Source organism: Molothrus ater, chromosome 6 (assembly GCF_012460135.2).
Source record: "Molothrus ater isolate BHLD 08-10-18 breed brown headed cowbird chromosome 6, BPBGC_Mater_1.1, whole genome shotgun sequence".
In the NCBI taxonomy this organism is placed as follows: Eukaryota; Metazoa; Chordata; class Aves; order Passeriformes; family Icteridae; genus Molothrus; species Molothrus ater.
The window spans coordinates 37,662,873-37,690,291 of NC_050483.2; the positions used below are offsets into that span (position 1 = coordinate 37,662,873).

General features: G+C 41.4%; 2 protein-coding genes across 15 annotated transcripts in view; one reads left to right on the top strand and one right to left on the bottom strand.

The window, feature by feature from the left end:
• Positions 1–220: 220 nt before the first annotated feature.
• On the top strand, positions 221–4,579 carry INSM2 (INSM transcriptional repressor 2). Its single transcript, XM_036384265.1, has one exon. The coding sequence runs from the start codon at positions 231–233 to the stop codon at positions 1,635–1,637; it is 1,407 nt and encodes a 468-aa protein (XP_036240158.1). The 5' UTR covers positions 221–230; the 3' UTR covers positions 1,638–4,579.
• Positions 3,741–27,419, bottom strand: part of RALGAPA1 (Ral GTPase activating protein catalytic subunit alpha 1) — a 132,373-nt gene continuing 108,694 nt past the window's right edge. For 4 of the 14 annotated variants that reach the window (XM_036384012.2, XM_036384002.2, XM_036384008.2 and 1 more), the window contains 3 exons: positions 17,087–17,211; positions 6,675–6,789; positions 3,741–5,095 (listed from right to left, as the gene is read on the bottom strand). In XM_036384012.2, coding sequence (XP_036239905.1) covers positions 4,999–5,095; positions 6,675–6,789; positions 17,087–17,211 — 337 coding nt within the window. In that variant the 3' untranslated portion in view covers positions 3,741–4,998. Of the gene's footprint in view, positions 5,096–6,674; positions 16,253–16,431; positions 16,463–17,086; positions 17,212–27,419 lie in introns of those variants that run through there. The other 10 variants (XM_036384014.2, XM_036384011.2, XM_036383999.2 and 7 more) reach the window with 8 other exon arrangements.

Here is a 27,419-nt window from a genome sequence, read left to right on the forward strand (position 1 = left end):
CCCTCAGTCTCGCAGGGCTCCGGGCTGCGCTCCCCGAGACACCCGCCCGTCCCCGCGGCGGCAGCCCCGGCCCGCTCCGGCCCCGCCGCCAGCGCCGGCCCCAACTCCTCATTGGCCGCTGCCGCCGGAGGGAGGATGACGCCCGGGCGGGAGCGGGCGCCGGGGGTATAAAGGCCGGGCGGGCTGCGGGCCGCGCCGCGCTCCCGCTGCCCCGCACCGACCGCCCCGCCATGCCGCGCGGCTTCCTCGTCAAGCGCAGCCGGAGACCCGGCGGCTCCTACCGGGCACGCCCGCGGGAGCGGGACCCTGACCGGGACCCTCCGCCCACCCCGCCGCCTCCGCCGCCCGCCGGCGAGAACGGCCCCGCCGCTAGACAGGGAGCGGAGGAGGAGAAGGGCGAGGAGGAGGAGGGAGCCGTCGCCGCTTGCCCCGCGACGTGGCCCCCCGGCGGCGGCTGCGGCGGCCCCGGGCTCACCCCGCCGGAGGCTCCGGCAGCCTGGGGGGCGACGGGGCCGTGCAGCGCGGCGGGGCCGCGGGCGGCTCTCTTCGAGCGGTGCCTCAGCTCCCCCGCCTCCGCCGAGTCCTTCCCCCTGGCCGCCTCCTTCCCGCCCGCCGAGAAGCTGCTGCTGCAGCCGCGCACTCCGCTGCCCGCCCCGCCGCTGCCGTCGGTGCCCGCGCTGAAGCGGCCGTCCCGGGCCAAGGCGCCGGCCAAGAAGGGCAAGGCCACGCGGAAGCTGAGCTTCGCCGACGAGGTGACCACCTCGCCCGTGCTGGGGCTGCGCATCAAAGAGGAGGGGCCCGAGGGCCGGCCGGGGCCGCCGGCGGGGCGCACGCCGCTGGGCGAGTTCATCTGCCAGCTGTGCAAAGAGCAGTACGCGGACCCGCTGGCGCTGGCCCAGCACCGCTGCTCCCGCATCGTGCGCGTCGAGTACCGCTGCCCCGAGTGCCACAAGATCTTCAGCTGTCCCGCCAACCTGGCCTCGCACCGCCGCTGGCACAAGCCGCGTCCCGGCCCCAGCGCCGAAGGCGCCGCCTCCGCCCCTCCGGGCAAAGAGAACAGCCCCGAGCGGCGGCCCCGCGGCCCCGCCGCGCCCCAGCCACCGCCGGGGACCCGTCAGCACCGCGGCGGCGCGGACAGCGCCGGCGGCGCCCCGGCCGCCCCCGGCTCCAGCCCAGGCCCAGCTCACGGCGGCGCTCCCGGTCCGGGCGCCGGCCCCGGCGGGGAGGCGTTCGCCTGCCCGTGCTGCCAGAAGCGGTTCCGGCGGCAGGCTTACCTCCGCAAGCACCTGGGCACCCACGGGGCAGCGCGGCCCGCCGCCTTCGGCCCGCCGGAGCGCGGGCCCCTCACCTTCGCCTGCCATCTCTGCGGCGCTCGCTTCCCCTCGGCGGACATCAGGGACAAGCACCGGCTGTGGCACGCCGTGCGGGAGGAGCTGCTGCTGCCGCCGCCGCCGCCGCCTCCCGCCGGGGTCCCCGAGAGCGGCGCGGCGGGCGGCGAGCGGCAGGGCTTCCCCTGCAAACACTGCCCCGCCACCTTCTTCAGCGCGCCCGGGCTGGCGCGGCACGCCAGCAAGTGCCACCCGCCGGAGAGCAGGCAGGTCCTGCTGCTCCAGGTGCCCGTCCGGCCGGGCTGCTAGGCCCGCGGCCGCCCCGGTGGGACTGCTCCGAGAGCCCGGGCTAGCCGAGCGAGCCCTGGCCACGCTGTAATTCCTATGGAAAGTCGCGGCTCTCACGGCTACGACGTCGGAGGGGCCGCCCGGTGACTCCCGGCCGGTGGGTAGCGACGCGCGCCCGGCCGGCACGGCGGCGTGTTCGGCCACGGGCCGCACTGCCGGCAGCGCTCACGCCGAGCCCCGCAGCGGAGGGAGCGCCCCGCAGCTCCCCAGCCACCGTGGCGGCCGGGGGACGGCGGCAACAGGCGAGAAGCCCCGCCAGCATCTGCCGGGAGGCGCGCAGTGCCGAGGCGTCGAGTGGCGGCCCACCGCCAGTACCGCCAGTATCTTCCGTAACGACGCAGAGAATTACGGTTGTATATAGGGTGTCTAAAGAGAAGAATTATTTTTCGTGAGAAAAGGAGCCTGATCTAGTGACCTTGTTTTCATAGCCTTAGCCCCCGAGCTTCAGCATTCGTGGTGTACTCTAAGGTAGCTGAGAAGGTAAATGTTCATATTAAGTCAGTGTCAAGTCACATAATAGCTAGCAAAACGTATGGGAAATTAATCGTGCTGTCTGCTTAATTGAAATACGAGGTGTTGATTTTCTATAGCTAAGTACGCATCTCCTGCTGTGTCTCTGTACTCTAGCAACTGTGTGGTAGGCAAAACACACGTCTCCGGCAGCTGCCCGTTCCCAGAGCTGCTCCGCTCCGTTCGTGGCTCGTTAGTGCGGCACGGAGAGCAGCCAGGAGGGCAGGTCGGTCCCACCGGGCTGGGCTGGGTGGGCAGCGTGTGGCCCTGCCGGGCCCTGCATCGCGGGCAGGCGGAAAGCACCGTGTGTGCGGCTCGCCTTTCCAGGCGCCCTCCGACCTCTCTCCCCTGTGAGCTACGCTTTTGATGTGAGCTCCTCCAAGTCCTGTGAGCAGCTGAAATTAGGACATGAAGCAGTCTTTAGACATGTTGCTAAAGCACAGGTGATAGGCTACCTTCCTTCTCCCTAACGACACCTACCTTTAGCAAAGTAACCCGCGGTGTGTGTTCCCTGGCTTTGACAGTGCTCTGACCAAATAAATGCTTTGAAATGCTGTTGAATTTACCAGCTACTGACACTTCAGCCAGTATTTATTTGTTTGTTTATTTATTTACTTATTTATTTTTTCCATGAGTGCTTGTTTCTAAATGTGGTAGTAGATGAGACTAAAAATAAGGGCAAGAAAATTCAATAAAAGATTTAAAAGAAAGCTCATGCCTTTCTTGAATTCAGCAGGGCAAAGTGGGTCAGCTGGTGACTTCTGAAGAACCAAATTGATCCCTGTTGTAGTCTTTGTTCTAACACTCTCTCTGACATGAGCATGCAAAATATTTCAATCTCTCGATTAGCATCCTCTAAAGCAATTATTTCTGTAGTTTTATATTTTGCTACACACAACAAAAGATGTATCATGCCCAAAGGCTGTGAGCAAGCGATAAGTGCTTTATGTTAAATGTGCTTCACAGACTTTGTCATTTTAGTTCCAGAACCTGGAAAAATGAATTAATACAATATAAGCTAATGCAGCCAAGATCTGCTTTCTGACAAAGGAGGCTAAACTTGCAACTCACTAATATGCCAAAAATAAAGCATGTTAATTTAAGTTGTGCATTTTTCTGTCGTTTGTTGACAACAGAGACTTAGGTAAAAATGCCTGTTTATGGAATTAAATGAGTTTGCCCCTGGAGAAAGTCACTAGTTTTTTGTTTTTTTAAATCATGGTTCCTCTTTCTCTCCTTGTGTAGTCAAAGATGAAGGGCTGCAGACCACACAAATGTGATGATTGTTAACTGCTCCTACAATTGGCACCTGAACAACCAGCCTGCCAGAGGGAACAGCCTATGTTTTGTATTACCTGCAGAGCTCCATGCAATGTATTTACTAGATCTGGGGAAAAGTTTTCAGTTGGGCATTCTTGAGAACTTGTGCGTGCTTTTTTAATACAAAGGAAAACTAAGCTGTGTATTGCATTTAACTGTTTCATGTGCATGTAATACACAATTATTCTATAAATTGGACTAAATCAGTGAGGTAAATAACTAATATACAAAAGGTGGTAAGAATAATTTTATTGGATTATTAAATAACATGTCTTCTCTTCAACCATTACAAATTTGTAGGTACTACATGAATGACAATGCATAATTTCTTTTTTTATTGTTGCCCATATATTTACACATGCAGTTAGTACCGATGCCATGCTACATTTTGTTAACAGCATTTTGTTGTTTACTAGACTCAAAATGTGAGCATTTAATTTTCTGTAGGAAAATACCTCTGGATGGGTGGAACTCATGTACTAATCTGCGCTTACAAGGTTGAAATTATTAGCATTTCAGGCCAGGCTCCCGGAGCATGTTCCCTTTTCTTCCCTAGTACCCATCATCACAGCAATGAGTTTCTATCAGGAAAGTGTTTGTTTTTAATTTTTTTTAAATGTAAGAAAAAAGAATATACATCTAGATGAAACAGCGTAATGATAATGGCTAAAACTCATGAAACTCAATGGCATTTACTATTGACACCACTTGGAAAAGCAAACACTATAAAAATATTTGGAAGCCGAGCATAAATAGAATTTCAGAGCGGTGATTTTTTTTTCTGGCATAGATTACCTGCAGAATTAAGAAATGATACATCGCTTTATGATGAAAGGGTGCTATGAGCAAATTATTTCATTTGGATTCTGTGATATTTGAAACGCCATTGAACTATTTTATCCTCAACATAAATAATCTGTACACATCTTGTGCATTAACATTGTGACATCTGACAAAGACTTTACAAATGCAACTTCAATTTAAAATTGTACATTCGTTTTCAAATTGTACATATTTCTTTCTTTGTTACAGAGAAAATTGCAATGGGGCACAATAAATATAGTGTAATCCAACTGCAGTCTCCAATTCCATGTTGACTCAAGATCAACCAGAGTTAAAACCCAAAGTTAATCATCCATAATCATCCAAGTAGGTAAAAGGTGCAGGGTACAAACTGCACTGCAAAGGAAAAAAAAAGGCGGACTGGAGTTTGAAAAAAAAAAAAAAAAGCTAAATTATTAAAGTAAAATTCCAGTGTCACTGTTTAAAATAAACATACAGAAAAGGAGTATGCAGGGCATGGGTGCACACACATTTGAGACGTTATCCTTGAATGAACGGCGTGAGCAGTAAAGCCCCAGAAGGCGGTGAGTGGCTGCGGGAAGGGTGGCCAGTGCTCTTCACTAGAAAGCTGCAGGCATCTCATCTCGCCACTTAGGACTTGTTGGCTGAGCCAGAGGAGCGGCGCAGCTTCATGGACATGCGGCTCTTGCTAGTCCGAGGAGACATTGGAGAGGCTAAGTCTGTTCCATCCACCTGTGCTGTTGCTGCTGCTGGAGTTTCTCCCGGCTGAGTCTCTGGGCAGAAGCCTGCAGAGGACAGCAAGAACCAGAGGCGTCAGTGCCGCCTTCCACACTCGCAGCACGGGATCTCTTAGCAAGGGGCTGACAGGAATTTCAGTGCTGCTGTCACTGCCACAGCATCTCCTAGCCCTTTATCAGCTGTGGGTGATGGTATTGCTCATGGAATTAACAACTGCCACAAATCCACCCCTATAGAAAAGATGATTGCAGAAACCACTGAGCTATGGGACTGCAGAACCCCTTCGCTCTGAGCAATTGAGGCAGCACTGAAGTGGGCAATGTTCTCCCGCTAACCAGGAAAACAAACAGATCCAGTTCCCTTGCAGGGATGGGGAATCATTAGTCAAACCACAACCCAGAAGAATCCAGTCTTTAATGAGAACATGAAGGTTAACAGCTCATTGCACATGAAGGGAGCTCTAGGAATGCTGCTGAAGAGGTGGAGTGAATTGGGGGCCAACTGAGAGAGCAAAACATCTTCTCCCATACCAACTTTAGTTTGTGCTTCAAAAGGCAAATTCCTACAGGGCCCACAAGGCAGAAGCTTGAACAGATTGTACTAACTGGATGCACTATATGTTAACGTTTCTTTGTAAAAGGAACAAGATGAATTTGAGACAATGATATGTAATTCATTAGCCCAGTGCCCAGAGCTATGCTCCAGTGGCCCCACAGTCCTCACTGCAAGGGGACAGAGCTCTTTCCTACAAACAGCCTGTCTCCAAATCTTCTTCCATAGACATACAAAAGGAAAAGGAGAAAATATGAAATCAAAGTTACATTCTCCTTCACATGCTATAGAAAATTAATACTATTAACTCCCATCCATAAAACTAAACTGCATTTTCATTAGCCATTTACAGCCACTGACAGTGTGATTGAACTCAACTACCACAGCTGCCTCTGAAGGCTTCTAACCCATATAATTTAGAGACAGAAGCCTGGTCCTGCAGGTGTCAATGGGGAAACCCCTGTGGACTGCAGTAAGCCAGAAATCACTTGCTATTTCTTCCACATCATGCTATTACTGGTAATTCTTTAAAATAATAATGCAATAATCAGAACTGAAGATCTCTCTGCCTCAGTATACATTTCACAAATAAAGGGTGGAAAAATCATTCAAAACTGGTCATGATTTATCTTGAAAGATTCCGCTAAAATCGAGTGAGGTCATAAGGTAAGAAATCTAGGGGCAAATTTAAAAGATTGTCATAAACCTGTGGTATTTAGCAATCTGGCTGTTCTTGCCTGGTACCTCACCTGCCTGCTCCAGAGCAAGAGCACAGTACTTTCTATCTTCAAACTGACATGACCCATCAGAGTGACAGGGGAGAGAAAGGGCTGTTATTTGTTCCCCAGCTGGTGACAGTAATTTTGTTCATGAACTAGGTACTTCACTGCCAAACAATCTGGAAAAGCATGATAATGCCTGACTCACTGTGCCTTATAGAAAAAGGCAAGCAGGGAAGCATGCATTCGCATTTTCTGAAATTCTATCTTGTTCTGATTTTACAAGAAATTAAAGCATTTCAAATGGTGGAAATTAGAGAATAGAAAATAACCGTTGTTGTTTTGCACAGCATACCATTCACAGCTAGCGTGAAAGACCTTCCGTTTCAAGCCTTTGCCCTTTACCTTGATGTGGCCAATGCTTTCTAGTGGAGGTTTTGGAAGGAGAAGAAATATCACAGCATTTCTTTCTTTGTTGAGAATGAAGAAGTGATGAGGAAGGAGGAGTGGAAAGAAGTGAGGAAGGGGGAGGAGAAAAGATAAAAGATAACAGGTGTGAGACATGAGACACGAACCGCAGAGATTGAAGGGTATTAACAGATGAGCACAGAAAACGGAATTTCGAATTTCATTATGCAATTGCTGCTCATGCTACAGGTTAAAGAGAGTGATGAGTTAGTTATGTGCAATGAAGCAACAGCTCTGAAATATGGCATCATACTTACCAACTAAGCATTACAAGAAAAAAAAGGAAGGGAGAGAGAAAGAAAAGAATTCTATAACATTATCCAGATCCAACAACCTTATTAATAGTAACTGAGATACATCCTAAACACTGTCTGAAATGCTTGCTTAACATTGTGAAAACATGTAAATACTCACACACATACACACAACTGATAAGGAAAAACAAATGGCAACTCGATATATGGCTTCTGTTCTCCAGCTCTTTCACAGTTCTGAATACATTAAAATTATAGCCAGTCTTAACATGATACTCCTGAAATCATGAAGCAAAAGCAGCTAGTTTTAAGCTAGCTAGTCTGCATTGAAGGGTTAAACCCTAGTGTGAAATTTTATCATGGGTTGTTGGATAAAGAAAACCTCAGTCTGCCCCATTATTTCAATTAAAGTATTACTCCGGTCATAGCTTAAAATTTTGTTTCTAATTCCTGTGGACAGAAGCACAAATTCACATATAACAACATTTTTTAAAAAGAAACTTAGAGCTATTGAAGAACAGAAGTCATGTAAAGTGATTTTCACATCTGAACATACCACACCAGAAGAGTGAAGAACAACAGCACTTAAAATAGATTTAAAGTCTGACAGAAATTAACAGATTAATTAGTAACTAAATTTCTTTGGATTTTAGATAAGCATATATATACATACATACGCTCATACAAACATGTGGATTTTAAATATGGTATATAAAAATTTTGCAGATTTTGCTTCCCCTTTGGAGTTTTTAAATTTTTCAGTATAAACTGCTATTATCTTTATCTCTCTCCACAATTGTCCTGGTCCTGTTCAGGATGGGGTAATTTTTGCAGTAGCCAGGAGGGGGTATGGCTAGGACCTGGTTATTCTATACCATCCTGTGCCATTTTCTGGGGAAAGGCTCACTTCTGGGTCAGTGTAGTGTGGTGGAGGGAGTGGTTGGGTATTACTGTGGGGCGGTTCGCCTCCTACATCAAACTGTTGGCCTCTTTTTTGTACCCTCTAGCACTGTTGGTGTTACTGTATGTTTTCTTATCTCATTGATGCTTCCAGTAAAAATTGTTCTTATCTCTTCAGCTTTACCTTTTATGCCTGCAATTCTCCTCTCCAGCCTGCACAGGAGAAGGGGAGTGATAGAGCAGCACATGGTTTGGAGCAGCACATGGTTACAGTGTGAACATGGAATTGGAGAATACCATTCCTAAAACACAACAGCCTTCTTTGGTGCCCAGTGTGAGGCACCAAGGGTTGAGACAACAACAGTTCTGTCCAGAGCGAGTTGAAAACAAATTTGATCTAATCTGATCTGATTTGTTGCATTAGGTCCAAACCTACTGGTCGCAATGTTGCTTGGTCTGCTCGTGTGGGTGTGGTACCTAACACTGTACATGTTTTTGTATATCCACTAACACTGTACATGTTTTTGTATATCCACTATGTGCTCATAATGGTGCTCTTTTTCAGAGCAGGGAGAGGGATTAGGATTGCTTTGTTGCTGTACTATGGAGTATCAGTTTATGACATGGTAAAATAAAGGGCAATGAAGGTCATTTGGGATGTGTATGCAGTGTTTCCCTTCTATCCTTACTCAGGCACTAGCTCTGGGGGCCCATTAATAATCACATCTAGTCTGTGGGGGGAAACGGGGAAGATGATTTTCCCAGCTTTTCACCCCCTTTTCCTCCTTCAGACCTCTTAAAACAGCTTTTGAGGATTTTAAATTCCTGCTGGATGTTAAGGAAAGCATATTTTTGTTGCTAAGTCTGACACTTCTCCTCAGTGCAGTCTATACCATATTTAGAGTCAGGACAGAGATTTCTCGGGAGGTCATTCAGAAATCTGCCCTGAGGGTAGATGGTCATGAGTAGCATAGAATATGGGAGAGAATGGGCCAGTTTTTGGGGAAATTCTCTTCTCCAATGATTTAGCAGTTCACCTACACAAGCCTGATAAAGTGACAGAATATTTGCAAGGAGAATGCTGTGGCAGCTCCAGAGAGGTGCAATACAGAAGATGTGTGTGCATCTACATGATGTACTTTTACAGCCAACTTCCCTACCCAGGCAGCGATGTCTTGCCACAGTTCAGTGGCTCAGATGGTTTCCTTCTGCACTGCCAATCACCATTTTTACACTGTTGTAGCCACAGAGCATTTGCCACCATGCATGAGTCAGTGTAGAGGCCATTCCTCTCATTCACCTGAGGCCAGCTGGATGGCCTTCAGCTCTGCACTCTGACTTGATCTACCTTGTCCCTCAATAGCTTCTGTGACTTGCCATGTAGGACTCCACATGTCATCCTTCCATTTTTGATGTATCCCTAGAAAATGCTAGGAACCATCAGTGAGGAGAGCGTATCCTTCATTTTCTGGTAGCTGATTACATGGGGGGGTTGGAGTTGGGCTACTGAAGAACGTTCAAGAACGGACAGGTGGATCGGGCTGCCAAGATTTAAGTGTCTCAGGTGGATCTGGACTGGAACATAAGGGTGAATGATTTCTGACTTGGTGGGCCCCTAACACCTCAGGTCATCAGGGAAGAGATGCAACATCCAGATGGGCTTGTGATTGAGGAGTGGACACTGTATCCCAGGTTATCCAAAACCATGAATCATGCACTGCAATTGGTCAGGCTAAATGGGTAAAGCCTCTCTGGTGTGGGGGACGAGGGTTGAAATAAAAATGTGAGGAGGCCTGGCAGTTTGATTACATTGCACTCCCACAAATCTGCCTAGACATGTGCTGACAATGATGGAGACAAGAGTGGATGGCTGGGACACACCCTGTGCCTCACATCACTGCCCAGAACACCATCCTGGAAACAGCTCATGTGGTGACATAGCACCCCCAAAAGAACAGAGTTGGACAATGGGACTCATTTAAAAAATATCGTCATAGACACCTGGGGCATCATATTCCCTATCCTGCACCAGTCTCTGGCAATTAGGAATGGTACAGTGGACTGCTAAAAACCACATTGAAAGCAATGGGGTGGTGAGACCTTCAGCACTGGGGTCTGCATTTAGCACAGGCCCCCTGGTTAGTTAATACTAGAGGATCTACCTTGCTTGCCCTGCCCAATCAAAACCTCAATGTACTGCAGATGGATATAAAGACCCTGTGGAGCATATGAGAAATGTGTTAGGGAAGACAGTTTGGATTAATCCTGCCTCAAGCAAAGACAAACCCATCCATGGGATTGTTTTTGCTCAAGGACATGGGTGCACTTGGGACAGGGAAACACAATGTGTAGCTCCAGGGAATTTGATTTTTGGGTTGGAACAGTCTGAAATGTTGAATTGTATAGAAGTGGCTGCTGATGGCACTGCCACTGTATGCCAGAATTACCGTGGAGAGTGAGTATGAACTGCTCCAACTGTGAGCTCCTGGTGCAGCTTGCAACCATGTGACAGCACACCAATCCTCCTGCCCTGGAAGATATCTAGGATGGACTGAACCCACAGTCATCAATTAAAGGAAGTCAACAGACACCTTGGAGGGATGGTCATTGCCCATGGAAATGGCACTCGTGTTTATGTAGATATGAAGATACACGTAATAGTCAGAAGGTGCAGGATCTGGGCATACTGGAGATGGTATAGAATAAGGGGTGGAAAATGTCCTGGCTCTGGCCAGGACAGGGTTGATTTCTGCAGCAGCCAGAAGGCAGCACGGCCAGGACACATAGGTTATTCTATGCAACTTTGTGTCATTTGCCAGGGATGGGGGAAGGGCTCACTTCCAGATCTGTGTACAGATCTGTGTAGCATGGCAGAAGGAGCAGTTGGATATTGTCAGGAATGCGGTGTGTCTGTGTCCATGAGAATTGTTTGCCTCTTTCTTGTACCTTCTGTCATTGGTATTGATGTTGTTGTTGCTGCTGTTCATTTTCCTATCTTATTGCTGTTTCCAGTAAATTGTTATCTCAACCTGTGCCTTTAATGTCTCCAGTTCTCCTCTCCAGCCTGCTAAGGGGGAGTGACCTACCAGCATATGATTTGGAGTGGTCTCGGTGGGAATACTGAATTAGAAAGTACCATTCTTAAACCATAACAACAATATATTTAGTTATCCAAAATATAAAAATAGGGTTATATAGGAAGGCTTTATGGACAAATGATGTGGAGTCAGAAAGAGCTAAAAAATAAACAAAGCAAATGTCTTTGGATTTTTAAGAGGCAGAAAACATCAGGAAGTGTTCCATATTTTTCTCCTCTTAGATTTGACAAGTGACAAATACCATAGCTTGATCAGCTATGATATTTTGGGGCCATAATGCAAAGCCATTTCAATTGCTTCTGAACAAGGAGGTGGGTCAACAAAGTCGAAATGCGACATTTTCAAAGTCCATTTGAAAAATTTAGTATCTTCTAATGATAGTATGTTAGTTATTTGACTCAGAAATCAATATTCAAATCTAAAATGGAATCCTAACTACACACAGACTAAATTAGAAGTGAGGTGAGCAGGAGGAATCTGGAGGTATCAGAAGACATGCACTGCCATGACTAATCTTGCACATCAGTTCAGACTTTCAAAGGAGAAGCCTGAAAGTGCTGCGTGGTAAGACTACTCTCAGTTCTTCTGGCTTTATCACACCTCATTGTCTGGATCAGCACTGCCCCAAGTGCTATGTCTGTGAGTGACCATAGGGGAAAATAATTTGTGCATTTTGGTAAATTTTGATGGTCTTCTGAGATACTTCAGCATGTCCCACCTGACCTTAAAGGAAGAGGGCAATCATTTTTGTACAGCTTGTGCCCTTTGCCGCTCTTATGTATTTCAGTCCAAATCTGGCCAAGTTGTCCATCATGCTTAGCAGCCTTGCTAGAATCAAGTCAATTATGTCTTTCAGTGATTTTGTGAAATGAGGAAAGGAAGAGAGAAGCAGATGTAGAAAGACTGCAAAAGCAGCTGCAAAGCAAGGCAAAAAGGTGAGATGGTCTAAAGACCTGGGAGACCAGAACTGGGTAGAAGAGAGAGAACTAAGACGCATGAGAAAGAAGACAGCAAAATAAGATTAAGTTTCTGGCAAAACATCAGCCAAGACCTTGTCCAGTGAAGAATGCTCTTCAGAACCTAGCTGGAACTATGTGTGTAAGGTAAGCCTATTTCTCTCTGCCAAAAACCAGAGAAACCCTCTAGCTAAATTCTCAGTCTTTCCACTAGTGGAGACTGAGGCAGAGCTAAGAGAGCTTACCATTCCTACAAACTAATGTCCTATTTCAGTCTGCAGGAGGTGGTCATTCTAGAGGTTGCAGTTTGCTTATGTATCCTGGGGCTGTTAATCAGTGTTTTAGAAATTCTGTTTTGCCCTATACTTTAAAACAAAAATGGAAGTAATTACACAAGGCAAATGTCACAAGAAAATAAAGTAAAAAAATTAAAAAACTAGAAAATGTCAGGATTAAAATTTTTTGTCCCCTTGCGTGTATGCATGGGATGCTTTTTAATTGAACAAATCATACTATTTTTTTCAGTAGACCCATTTCATTAAATGTAGAAAGTTGATCTGTTTGGGTTTCTAGCAGTCCACACTGAATTTACTATCTCAAAGTGCTGAGTGTACCTTCACCCAAGTGGTTGACTTTAGGACAATAGTGTGGGGGGATAGAAATGTAAGAAAATAAAGATAGTGCAGAAGGTAGTCTCACACCTGAGGAGTTGCAGCTGCACTAACCATCAATGATTAGGAACAGGCCTGCCCTTAATAGGCCACAGCTGTGTCCAATAAGAAGAAGAGTGCTACAAAAGAGTGGGTTAGCTGGGTGAGGGAAGAATTGGAGTTTGTTGGCTGTACTGTGAAGAAGAAGGTGTCTGTGCTGTGAGGAGCTGCCTGTGAGCAATGACCAAGAAGGTATGGAACTTTTGCAATAAGATGACAACACAATAGTTCAGAAGTGCATAAGGTTTCAGCTTCAGCCATTCCAATATGAATTCTCTGGAAAAAGTCACTAAGTTTTGAGGTTTTGCTCTGATTTGGAATGAAAAAGAAATATCCTAAGTATGTACTGGAGGAAGGCTAATGAGAAGTTCTTCCAACCCTTCTAGACAAAGAGCCCTCCCTTCTGTATTTCAGCTTCACTTCCAATTACAAACCACCAGCACCAAGTGTGACTCAGATCCTTCTACAGTGACAAAATCACTATCATTCTCACCTGTGAAGGGGTGATACAGGGCCAAAAAGGTTATTAGTTTCAATGTTTCATAGCAAGGAAGGAGTAGTAGAAAATACAAGCTGTTGAACTAGATGTTTAATTGTGCAAGGCTGAAAGCATCATTACCTTTACATTCCCCTGCTTCCCTGACTGTACGGTGACAACCCACTTAGTCTTACTCTGAGAGTGGGGCAGGAGAACTGTTCTGCGTGCAGGCTTGAAAATGCAGGAATGATTGTTGGGACCAAAAAGTCTGATGCTAGGAATATACTATGATGAATGTAGAGGGGCCTCTTCAGAAATGTACTGTAATAAGGTGCTAGTCTTAGTAGGAAGAAAGGGAACAAAAGAAGACAGAAAAAGGAACCTAAGACATGAGTACTTTTAAAAGATCAGAATCTTAGCATCATGAGGTCAATATGCCCTTCAATATAATTGAGCTTATCATTGACAGTTCCTTCAACCTATTCTGTTGTCACAGAGATCTGGTTCACTCAATATCTGCATAAGACGTGTTACCCTATTTAGCAGAGTATTTCCAGTTACTCAATGTAACAGAAACAGCACAAGGTAAAAAACACAGAGGCAACTAAATTGCATTCTGTGATGAAGTACAGGTAACTCTCAATTTCTTTAAACGTACACATTCATTACACTAGTCAGGTTCCTACACATGGGAAGGTGGACTTGTCAGATATTTTGACAGGGCAAACTAAGCTTCTAGATAAAACGGCAGCTGCCACAATCACATTGTACTGAAGAGCAGTCACAATAAAAAAGGAAACAGCTTTTGCTGATGTCTAAGCCTTTGATAAAATAAGTCCATCTGAGAAAACACAGTTTGTTACCGAACGGCGTGTTCTCTATTTGCTCTTATTCTCATAGCTCAGATGGAAAAAAAATGGCCAATGGGATCACAACAACAACAAAATGGTAACAACTGGTGATGGGCTGTAGCAGACTCATAGTTTCCAAGATCTTTCTTAGATGAAAAAATGTATTTTCAAAAAAAGGAGAGTACTTTATAAAATTAAACATATTCAGAAGTTGTAATCACTGAGATCATGATCCAATAAAATAATTATATCTATAATATCTAAAATGTGGGTTTTTTTTTTCTTAGGTTCTTCTGGTCAATAACTTCTTATTAAAAGAAGCCCCATACATAAATGAAATATTTTGTATTTAAAAAATGTGATGTATTCTTAGAAGCTGGTTAGAAATTTTCAGATGACATGGACATCTGGCTGGGAGCCTGCAAGGTTTTGTCTGAGTCACCTTGAGGGTGATAAATGCTTGTGGATTCCCAGGCAGGACTCCAGCACCACTCCTGTGTGTAATCCTGGCACAGTTCAGTGCTCTGCACCTCTTTTAGGAAATCCACCTGTTGCAGGGCCCCTGGAAATTTAGGGGTATCTATTTTTTCAATAGCACTGCTGGTGAACTCTTCTTTGGGATCACAGTCCCTCAGAAATTTGGGTCATCTGCAGCAATGTAGCTCACAGGTCTGTCTCTGCTAGAACTGGAAACCAGTGGTTTCCAGGCTGACCCCAAGCCCTGGGGTGACCTTTCTGGCAGTGTTATTTTATACCTGCCTCAGGCTTTAGGGTTTGTGCCCTCTAGAGTCAGCTTGGGGGCAGACGGTTCAGTGCTGCTCCAGGCACTCTGTGCTGGAGCTGAGTATCAGAGTTCCAGGAGCAGGGATGGAACAGGGATCAGGCTGCAAGCAGGACTGCCAGAGCATCCCCAGCTTCTCTTGGCTGAAATGCAAGCTCAGTCAGACAGAGGTGGGGCCAGGCTGGGTCACACTGTGCTGCACGTCTGTCCTAGGAAGCTCTGGCTGCTCCTGACACTGATGTCTCGGTCACTTCCACTGCACAGTGCAAGGTCCAGAAGAATGTGGCTCCCAGGACAGGACATCATGTTTCATGGTAGGCAGACACACACATGCTTGTGTGCAGATGTGAAACACATCACAAGCTCCTATTAATGAGATTCCTACAGAAGATTATTAACTTTGATAGAAAGGTTAAGTTAAAGCCAAGTTTCTAAAAATCATAATCTCCTTTCAGATCATGCTAGAGAATACCAATTTTAAAAGAATACAGGAATTGCCGCTGTACTGAAGTGTACTCTGAGGCCCCAGACTAGCAGAAAAGCAGTCTTGCTTCACCCTGAAAGAATGAATTAGAGGAAGAGGGCAGAACAACTTGGCTTGGAATGAGACTCTTAAAATGAATGGGCAGAACTTCAACAAGTGCACTAGAATATAGAATATATACTAGCCATACAAAAGTGTCTGGTGCTGAATATTCACTAGGTCCCTTGACAGGAAATGTGGCAAGGACTGGTATATCTCGTTATTGTTTTTAATGTTTGTTTGGTTTTAATATTTCTAGTTACAGATTTTTCTTATTCAAATGTTTTCATACTTTAAATTATGTTACTAATTTTGATACTGCTTTAATTAAATTACTTACTTTTAATTTTGTTTGCCTTTGGTCTCAACTATTTCTGTTAGCATAATTATACCACTTTTTATAGTTTGAAACTGCACCTCATTTCTAGTTATTGTTTGTATTTTAAAGTAAAGGAGCCTCAACATTTTAACATCTCTCAGTCATTCTTTCTGTAGTCCTATCATAATTCTTAATTGATAATAAAAAGATTATAATTCATAATTAATTTCTGTATATATTTTGGAAGTGAGAAACAAATTTTCAGATAACAACTTGTCAAACTATTCTTACAAAATTTATTTCATTTAGATTTACAAGTTTTTCCATGGAAGCACTTTGATTATCATTAAATAAGATTTTTCTGAACAGGGGATTTCAAGTGTTACACATTCTTCTTCTCCATCTCTCCTAGGTTATCACTGCAGAATGTCTTACAACATCAATGAAAGACAGTACAAAACACACCACTGCCATCCAGTACTACTTGTTCATGCTGAGAAACAAAGGTCAACACAATAAAGTGTTACTCATTCAACAACTGTCTCTATCATTAGTTACCTTAATCCCAGAACCAGTGTTAGTGCTTCATGCAGACCTGAGGTTAGTAAAAGACTAAAACTTTTAGAAGGTGAAGTGGTCATTTCTCAATCAGTGTGAAATTCTTTTTAGTGTGAACAAGGGCAACAAGGAAAGTTTGCATACAATTTGGTTACAAGCTTAGTGCTCTAGTAAAAGTAAGAGGAACAAAGGGTTTTTTTGGACACTTTGTCTTACCTTCAGATAAACAGAACTGATATTTAATGATCTAAAAAGAGGGGAAATAAAATAATGAAATAATCATAAGGAGTTCAAGAAATGTCAGAACAGGAAGGCCTTGAGTTACTCATTTTCTTTTACCGATTTTCTTATTAGTAACAAAAAAATGCAGCATCCCCTTATAAAACAGGTATTTTACTGGAAAGTAAAAACTACCTTAAAACCAACTTTGTGATTAATAACATGGGAACAAAATTAAGATTGCAAGGCTCAGATTTTCAGTTTAAAACTTTACATTCTAAACATGTAGTGAGCCTTGAAACTTTCTTATGAAGAAGGTGCACTTAAAAATGTTCCTACCTTAGCCAGCCTAGATGACAGTACCAATGTTTCCAAGCAGACTTTATACAGGGGATTGTGATAAAAATACAGGGGGTCTGGCTGCTATATTAAAGCATCTTGCCAAATCTTAATGCTAGGTATTGGCTTATGGTGCCAGAAAACAGAAGGAAGATTTAAAGTCAACTCTGCCCACGTTCTCAAACACATGTATATTCTTTCCAATTAATGGTAACTCTTCATGATGTGCAAAGGTCTGAATTTTTAGTCTTTATAAGTAAGGATACTGCATTTCAAGTTTAAGATTTTATGAGAACTGCTTGTTATTTCTTACCCGTCTCTGAGGGCAAATGGTGATAAGGTGCTGGGCAAAAAACCTGAGCAGCAAAATCTTCAAATGTTGTAGGCTCTAGGTGATGTTGAACAATTGTTTGCAGGTATCGTGCTCTCTCCTCGTAGCTGAGTTAGCCAAGAATTAAGGATGAATTTATATCATGTACTGTAACTGCTAAATATCATCGCCTAGTAATTCAGAATTTTTGTTTTTGTTAAATACCTGTCATGTATTTCAGTGTACACACTTATTTTTAATTCCTTATATGACTGTGATATTGTCTGATGCATTGACATAATATTAAGTGTAAGATACACATGATTAATGTAAACCTTATGGTTCAACTGTATTCATGTCTGATGCAGAACTTCCTGAAACTGTTTACAAATAACAACAACTTTTAAGTAACTAATTTGCCTGTATTCCAGTCACAATTAAATATAAAAAATTTCAATTTTCAGGAGATGTAGCATAAAACATACCTTAGCATGAACAAAACAGATTACTTTACAATTTTCCATAATAAACAGCTTTCATAATCCCTAAACACACACACATTTAAGACAAATATAGTGAAATTTCAGCATTGGGAAAAACACCTTCTCAATGATGTCATTAAAATAAGCAAGAACATCTCTAAAGAATCCACAGGACCCTTAAATACTGGTTAACAGGGTGTTGGCAGGGCACTGATAGTAAAATACTGTATTTCTTATTTTTTCCTGTGTTTTCCCTCTCCAATATTACTGACAAGAGACTGGTATCTTGAAGTGTTGTTGTTTTTGAAGAACCCTCTCCACACTTCTTGTTCCAGCAGGTCCGATTGTGCTGTAAGCACAGAGAGAGCGAGAAAAAGAGAGAATATTTCTGCTGTTCATGAAAGCAACTATGGAAATGGCTGTCAAAATGTAGAGCAGCAGGCAGCAACATACAATTATCAAGAAAAAACACCATGCTGACTTCATGTTGTATAGTTGCTGAACTGAGAAATCAGTTAACCTTTTCTCACACAACTTTCAGAGTCCTCCAGCTGGCCTCAGTATATTGAATGAGGGAAACCTTTTCCAGCTATCTTACACAAACACAGAACGATCAAAAATTTTCCCTGACATTTACATTTGTGCCCACTTTTTTTTCATATTTTATTTGCAGATATTGAGACAATTTTCTACTTACATAGTTCTGTTTTCCAAAAAAATACCCCAAAACAAATCAGCATGCTGTGGAGGAATGCACTCAAAATAGGTTTCTTTAAAATTCTGGGGTCTTATTTCAGGTCTGCTGCTCTTTTGGGGGGAATCTGGGACAGTGAGGAACCTATCTTTCTGACTCAATTTCACCACCTGTGAAATGGAGATAATACTCACATTGCACATATTTTTTAGCAATCCAAACACAGAAACTCATGTATTACACATGATAAGCATTTTTAATTACTAGAGATAAGATTTAAAATAATGATACTATTTTCAGTTATGATAAGCAATAAAATTCCCAACACCCAATGAAAGACAGGAACAATAATCTTCATATTGTCTTACAAAACTACATTTCTACAATTACAGAACTTTTCCTACTAATTTTTTGCAATTTTTTCTGTACAATATTTACTGTAGATTTTACAGTCTATCTAAACATGAAAAAATATAGAGACTATATTATCTAGAAACAAGTTTCAGTGAATAAAATTATCTCTATAATATTTCCTTGGACCATAACTAGGTTACATAGTGAAACTGGGAAACAGTTTTCCCTCCAAAATCTGTACTCTGAATTCTTTCTGAATCCAGAGACAGCTGAACCACAGCAGAAGCCCCAGTTTGGAGAAGCTAAAATAGAAGCACTGGGACAAGAGAAAATATAAAAATCTCCCATTGTAACAATTCTTAGGTTGGGGGATAAACACAGTATTGAGCCTGAACAGAGGACAGTAATATAGCACAGTTTTTAAGAGGCTATGTATAAGTGGTAGAGGATGAAACTGATGGTTGAAGTCTAAATAATACTACGTATCTCACAACTTGTTGAAAAGCACTTTTTTTCATTGGGGGAGATTCACAGCTGCTGAATTTTCTGCAGTTAATAGAGTCCTTTGATTCACAGCAGTGCCCCTTGCACAAAAAATACTGGCCTTTGTGTATTACCAGAAACTAATTTTCTATTTGGCTGAAAAGGGAAAAATGGGGTTATTGCTTCTCCCTCCTACAGAGCTTTTCATTATGCCTGATGCACTCAACTTCTAAGCTCTTCTGAGAAAAAAAAAATAACTGAAGAGGCAAGAGGTAGAAAAATGAGCTTGTTAGCACATTAGAAGTGAAGTATCTTGGTGGGCCCTAGAAATTCCCAGTGGTGTGTTAACTTATCACTCTATGCATGCTGGCACTGATAGTCTCCCAATTGATCACTCTCTTTTCGCACCAAAGGTGCTGCCAGGAAGCAAAGGCTGAAGGCCCACAGGAGAGCAGGCTGCTATCAAAACAAGCTGTTTTTGAAAGTCTGCTTGAATGGGTAAAATGCTTCATGAAAAAGTAGGGTAGAGACACCTACTTGCTTTTAAAATGCTCTACTTTCAGAGGTCTCTAAAGGAAACCTTTTAGTTTATCCTATTATATCCAAAGCTTATACATAAATAAGGCAAAATGAAGGAAAGTTACTGCTTTGAACATGACAAGGACATTCTTTTTCTCTAATCTTGGTAAAATCTCCTAACCAAATACAGAAGTCTTGAGATAGATGCTGATTGAGGACAATAATGATGTTTTTGTTACACAGTGAAGAGGATATGCCTATATCAGTTCTACAAGTCTAATTCAAATGCACACTTAGTACACCAAGAGAAAAGTAATTCAGCTAGCTGGGTTGCTGCTCATCCTAACAATCCACAAAACCATCTGCAGCTTGTTAAAAACCTAATCCACCTTAAAAACAAAAAAAAAAAATCTGAGGCAAACTCCAAATCCAAAGCTTGCTCTCCTCTGCACTAAGAAATTACAGACTCTCCTCAGAAGAACTCTGTTTCTGTATTAGAGACTGCAGAGATGAGATACTTTTATCTTCTAGTAATTTATATTTTGAGAACACCCTAGTTATTTTGAAACTCCAATTCTATTTGCTTTTGTGGCTAAGATAATCTAGTTCTACACTGTATTTGAATGCAACTGTCTGCAAGAGTGACCATAAACCCATGGTAGCTAATTTCTACATTACTTCTAATAGGCTAGACATTTATTTCTTTAAAACACTGCTCTCTAGGAAAGACTTATTAGCACTTACAGATTGAGTGGCACATACAAACTCAATGGCTACTAATAATAGGGCAATGCAAGCTGTATTCTTACTTCGAGTGGATGTTGCCACTGGCATCAGCAATTAAGATGGAATGGGAAGGATGCACAGACAAACCAATGGAGAAAGACTGGCACAGAGAGTGACAAAACACTTAAACAACAGCATTGTGAGCTGTTTGCTTCTGAAGAAGGTGCTAACTGGAACAAAACAGAATGAATAAAAATGTACGATATACATTAATTATGGCCGGCATTCACCCAAATGTGTCAGCTAAAAACTTGCAGATGCATAACTGCAAAAAACATAACAAAAAAAAAAAAAAGAATTACTTCATTATACTTCTCCAGAAGAACAAGTTCTGAAAAATAGAATCAGTACCAGAAGAAAATTAGGAATCATATCTTTATAGGTCACTCAGGTTGTAGTCACTTCAGCCAATATTTCATTTACATTAGGCTCCATTTTACTTATTCTCTAAATCTGTAATTATTCCTATTAATAATTATCTGAAAAGATCTATTATTTGAAAATACTGTACTTTCCATTATTAGACCTGTTGATTTGCACTTGAGAACAAGCCCTGAAAGCCTGGCTGTCAGATCACCTACTTATGCCCAATCTTTCTGAAAAACATCATTTCATGTCTTCACCTAATAGCTCTCCATCTCTGTTGATTGTATCACTTCCAAGCTTTAGATTCCTATGGCAAAATACATCTACATCTTGCAGACTCTTTATGCATAATCTAAGCTACAACTTTTTCTAGCCATATATCTGAACAAATTACCTAGGCTCTTACCTCACATCTCAGCTACTGCCATATCCTTTTCTCTGGCCTAAATAAATGCATTTTTAATGCTTTTATAATCTACTCAGAGCACTGAAGAATCCACTTTCTGGATATAGTACTTAGATGGTGCATTCTCTCAGACACTGCCATCAGTCTGCCACTCCCTAGTGCAAATGCAGGCTACTAATTTGAACTTTACAGTCCATACCTATTCCATCCATTTTACCAAAACCACTCACCTCCAGTCAGTTAATGCAGTCACTCTCACTAATCTTGACCTTTTGGAAAGACACTTTTGTACTTTCTTCTATGTGGCTTATGTGTAGCATCAGGTCTCCACAAGCGTCCACAAACATTTCCTCCCCAAACTCTCCCTTCACTATGATTATTGATTTTTTACAATTTACTGTGTCATTCTGACTACACATTTTCTTTCCATTCTTCACACTTCTCAGTTTTACAGCTGACTAAAATGCATTACAATACATCTAGTATTTTTTCGTTAAGGAGTGGATGGATGACTACTGCTACAGTCATTGATGGAATACCAATCCTAAAATGACATTAACCTGAAGCTGGAAAAAAATGAAGGAAAAAATAGTTTAAACATGGAATAAGATTTCCAAGAGTTTATTTAAGGATAAAGCACTTCACAACTATGTAATCAATCTATTACCAGAACAACTAAGTGTTAGATTCTCAAATGGGCTGGAGAAGAAGTTCTACTGCCTGCTCCAAAAACCATTTGATAAATGTTTCCTGAGCACAGAGAGGAAAGTCCCTATTCAGGGACTCTCCGCAGAAAGTACCATAATGATTAGACTGTAAAGATGAGCATCTATGTTTCCTGTGATTAAGAAGAAATCTTATTTTATGAAAGAAAGAAAAATTCCAGCAGTGTTGAAGTAAGACACTTTAATGAAAGCTTTATTCATAAATCTTCCCTCCTCATACTTATGTATTTGTATAAATGTGTAGCATACATGTGCAGTATACCATGATATAACTGCATATTGGTATGTAGATGCTTTGGTTCCAGAGCTACAAAAAAAAGACAGGGTTGTAATGATTGTCTTGAAATACCTCTTAGGAAAAAAGCTAGAACATGCATTTCCAAATAGCAAGATGGATTTTTTTCAGGTTAAATTACAAACTCCTCTCAGAAATACATGTACAGCTGCATCCCTGGCAGTTCCAACTGTTAGCAAAATCACCTAAGAAGTCAATATATATTGATATGATTGTGGAGAGTATGACTTTGTTTGCCAGGCATTTGGAAAATAATTCAAGACAAGCAGAAACTGAACTGCTGCTCCACCCTTACCTGGAAAATGAAAATCCTACTCCCAGAGATACTTTCTTGTAAGGATAAATGGACATTTGCAAGAGGTTTTTAATTGCATACATACACAATTTACATAAAAGAGACTGATAATATTTTAAGAAAAGCCATACAAGAAGGAACTCTGGTTTATTACATTTTCCTCCTCAGCAAATTTAGAAGCACCAATCATTTTTTATAGGAAAAACCCCCAAATTTGTAGTATGGTCAACATACAAAAATGCTCCTAGGATATTAGGGACCAAAGTAAAAAAAGAAACAGTGAAGCACAGTGAAGAGCATATGTTGGTAGGAGATTTTAAGTTTTTTGCTCTCTGGCCTGAAAAGGTGTGCAAACCCCACAGAATAAATTGCTACAGTTTGAGATACTTAAAATGATGAAAGAATTGATTTTACTTGGCACATCTTTCCTGGTAAATTTTAATTCCTTACATCAAAGTGCGAAAGAAGAATGGCGTCCCCTATAAAGATAACAAGTACAGGTTAGGATCAAGGTTTTAAGCTGAAAGGAAAACTTAGTTCCAGCAGAATTTGACTTCCACAGGAAGACAAGACAAAACCCCCACACATCACAGAAATGGAATTTTTTTTCTGGGAAATCTCACTCTAAAAGAAGAGACTGTGCAGTGGTTGTCACACCAGCTGAACTCACACTGAGTCACAGCAATTTGTAGTCTTTGTTTGCTCTTAGAGTTAAGGATGTAAGTTGGGCTGCTATTGATCCAGGGCTGGAAGCCCTGCAAGTAGCAGCATTTTGTATGTAGGTGGGTGATCAGTATCAACTGAGAGGAATAGTTAAAGTTCTTGTCTATTCTGAAAAGTGACTCTGTAGAAGTGGTATCACGGTGTTCTCTATTTATTGCATTTCAGTAATTTCCACATCTAGTTTGCGCAGTATGCAAATAAAGAGGGTTTTCTTTCTTCCAGCTGCATCTTCTGTTTACTCAAGTCACCTTGATATCTCAAAGTCAGTCTGGGTTCTTTTGTGTTTCTTAAAGACTGTCAATATTGAAAATGGCAAATAAATGTTTAGCTAGGTGCACCTGTTTACAGAGCTATGCTGTAAATGAAAGAAGCTTCTGCACATACAACTGGACTTAGCCACAAGACCAATGATTCATAAGGCAGAATTCAGTTAATTCTCCTCATATCTCATGCAAGTTACTTAGGTGAAAGAGAAGGAAAAAAATTACTATTCTTGATACTACTAAGCAGGTGAAAATTAAAAATTTTATAGTCTTTTAAGGTGATTTTTTCCTACTGAACCACTTTTTCAAGACAGCTCTCCTGCAATAAAATGTAGCAATATATTTTCTTACTTATAAAAATAGAACATAAACCTCAGAGAAATGAAAAATGTATGTCAGAAGTAAACTAGTATGCTGCATTTGGTGATAACATTTTAAAACTGCAGAACGGGCTCTATAAATTATCCAAAATCAATAATTTTAATAAGTAATGTATATGTTACAATCTACTAATTAATGTAGATATCTCACTAATAAAATGAGAATGTATATGAAAAACAAGTAACAGACCAAGACTGTAGAATTTAAGCCAGCCTAAAATGTATTATCTAACATATTTAATGACATTCTTTTTCAACTCAAGCTGTAACTGCAAAGGGCTTTTTGAGGCAATTTCTTAGGTACGCTCCTTCATGAAGAAAATAAGGGAATCTATAATAGATAAATTTATACAAACTAATTCCATCATTCCAAATGTTGCAATTTGTTTCCAAAACATAGTTGCATCATCCTTTGAATGAATATAATGAAAATTGCTTTTAAGTTTTTATACTACTGAACAGTTAAATAAATCTGTGATAAATTAACTGTTATCAGGCACTTTTGCCATTTAGAGGACTTTTCTTTTAAGATTACTTATCTTACAGTTAAGGGAGATAATTTACATTATATCTACTCCATGGTTATATGCTTAAAAGTCCTGCAAGGTAAGTGTAGGCTAGATAAAGTTGCAGCCATTGAGTGTTTCCAAGTAAATGGTATTGTTTTCTGCCTAGTTTACCAACACACTACAGATTGAAATGCATTGACTTTATCTGAATTTATGTAAGAATCTTAATTTTTATAGTGTGGGCGGTTTCAAAATTACTAAATTACTGCAAGAAATTCTAATTGATGTTTATATTTTCATTAAAAAACTCAACACATTTAACATTCTGCAAAACTGTCCTTCTAGGAAAATCCTTGATGCATTGTTTATTTTTATGCTGTTCCACAAAATCTTACAGCTCACTAAATTCATCAGTGGTTTATAACATCTTCTAGGAAGAAAAAGCTGTGATTCATCAGAGCAGACAAAGCTGGGCTTTAATCCATTTCTATAACCATATTGCCAAGTCTATATTGTTTACATTGCCTCTCAATTAAGAGACAGGCAGGACACCTGGTACTTCTTTATCTAAGTCCCACGGGCTGCCAGATGACTCAAAATCCATAACAGGTGCTAAGGCAGTGTGAGTGGAGCACCATTAACACAAGCTGGAATTGGATAAAATTTGGACTGCGCTTAACCACTTAAAACACTCAATTATGGAATGAAAAATGTAACCACTCTGCACCAAGGTCCTTCACAGAAGGCTTATAAAGATATGTAGAATTAAAGTGCAAGAGAACTGAACTTAAAATAAATTTTAATTTCAGTATTGTCTTTAGGATATAAACGATATAAAACTATATTAAAAAGTTGGGGTTCTTTTTCAGATAATAACAGAAAAATATACTTTACTGAATTAATTCTAATTCTGTTCATCAGCTTAGGCAGCAAAAATGACAAAAATTATGCTCAGACTTTTCAGAATTTCAAAATTAAGGGAAAAAAAATCTGAATTAAGACTACTTATCAAATTCTTCAACTCCGTAGAACCCAGAAGTTATTTTATTTTAAGAACTTTGGCAAACAGAAACATCTTATAGAAGGATTCAAAAACCAACAAAGGTTCAAGTGAAAACCTGTATGATAAAAGATACTCATTTGCACAAAAAAATCCCACTGCAGATGTCTTTTCACCACTTTTTCATCTAAGGTGACTGAGCTACATATTAAGTGTAGACTCTGACAGAACACACTGCATGAGAGAAAAAATGAGTATCAGAAATTTTACAGCGGACAATTACTTAAGAACTATCTGTATCTAAATGTGCAATAATCCAATTAAGTTTCTATTTAATACTGTAATTATCAAGAACACAATATAGTGATTTTATTACCAGAGTAAGCAGCTACAAAGTACAGTAAACTGTCATTTAAGACAGTGTCAGAGTATCTATGATAAGCAGCACATTGGCTTAAACTAATGCACTATATGCCTCTAGGGAATGAAAGGCTTGGAGACTGGGTTTTAACATCAGAATCTATCCATTAATCTTGACTTAAATATAATCTACTCTGCAGTAAGAGGAAGAATGGGCATTCAATGAATTATCTGTTTGAAATACAGCAGGAGCATACTAATACAAACATATAGCAGAAAGTATTAGTTTTGGTACCATTTATTGATGGTTCTACAAACCCTGAACTGCATCTTAGCATGAAGTTAAAATGTCAGATCAAATGGCTACCAGGATGGGAAGGATGAATACCTCGGCATTACAACTTTGCCTGGGTGGTTAAAAGAATAATGACAGTACTTAAAAATACTACACTCATGCATGTTTCAGTAATAGGCTATGGACATGAAAACAAAATAGTGAAGAAAACAGTGCTGAAACCCATATGCAGGCAGAATTCCCACTCCAACTTACAGGGAGGATTTGTCTTACTAATGTATCCAAGATGGGAATCAATGAATCCATAAGGTATGTTGTGCTAATTGTTTTGAAGCCCATTACAGCTGCCACGGCTTTAGGCTCTCTCTGAGTGACGGAGCGCTGCTCCTGCGGTCACCTGGCAGCTGTGGGCTTGCAGGAGGCAGCAGGGGAGGCACAGGGCTGCAGCCATGGCACTGAAGTTTGGTAAAGCTGTTGTACCAAACATACCAACAAAAGATGTTAAGGTTTGGGCTGAAGTGATGACTGCAACAAATGAGGAATACTATAGGCCAGAGGGGAACTGCAACCCCATAAACTAACTCCTGATGTCGGGAGAGGGATTCATCCTCATTCTGACGTCCAGCATTACATCAGTTTTAACTCAAGTAATTAAGGTTGATAGGTGTAAAGAATACAGAAGCAAAACTAATTCTCTACTGTCTGGTATTAGCATGAATGCTTAAGCTCACTGTTTTCACATATTCAAGTATTTAAATTTCTGCTTTAAATACCTACTCTGCATATATAGACATATTAATTGATGAGAAAAATAGCGAATGCATTTTCATGAAGAAATCACTCCAAACTGCAAAATTACACAAATAAAAATTATATTACTATTAAATACTGTCCAGTAAAAAGACTGCACATACAGGTATGTGTTCATTTTCCATTCCACACTACTAGCAACAAAGGCAACTTCTCTAATGAGAAATTCTGTCCTTAATTCCAATCTGTACTTTAATGAACTTTACAACTACCTTTTAAAAATTTTATAGTTGATGAGAATGTTTTCTCTTTACCTTGGGTTGCTGCAGTACCAGTAGCACATAATCTACTTATAAGCCTCTTTGGAGGGCTTAAGCCAATTTTAAGAATGATTTTAAAACCTCAAAGTCAGGCTTCTATTTAAATGAAGGAAACAAATATGAATTTTCAGTTATTTCCCTTTTTTAATATTGTGAACAGCAATTAACAAAGTAGCTAATCGCTCTCCTCTCTAATGCCATCAAGCTGTTGAGAGCAGTCTGCAGCACTACAATGGTACTATTGTGAACACCGCCTGGGCTTCCTTCCCACAGAGAGTTAAGTGGGCAGTTCCTGCTGCCCATGATTGGTGTCCAGTGAAACAATACTTAA

What these genes read in the sequence shown, in the direction of transcription:
- INSM2 (XM_036384265.1), top strand. Translation starts at nt 231, where the DNA reads ATGCCGCGCGGCTTCCTCGTCAAGCGCAGCCGGAGACCCGGCGGCTCC.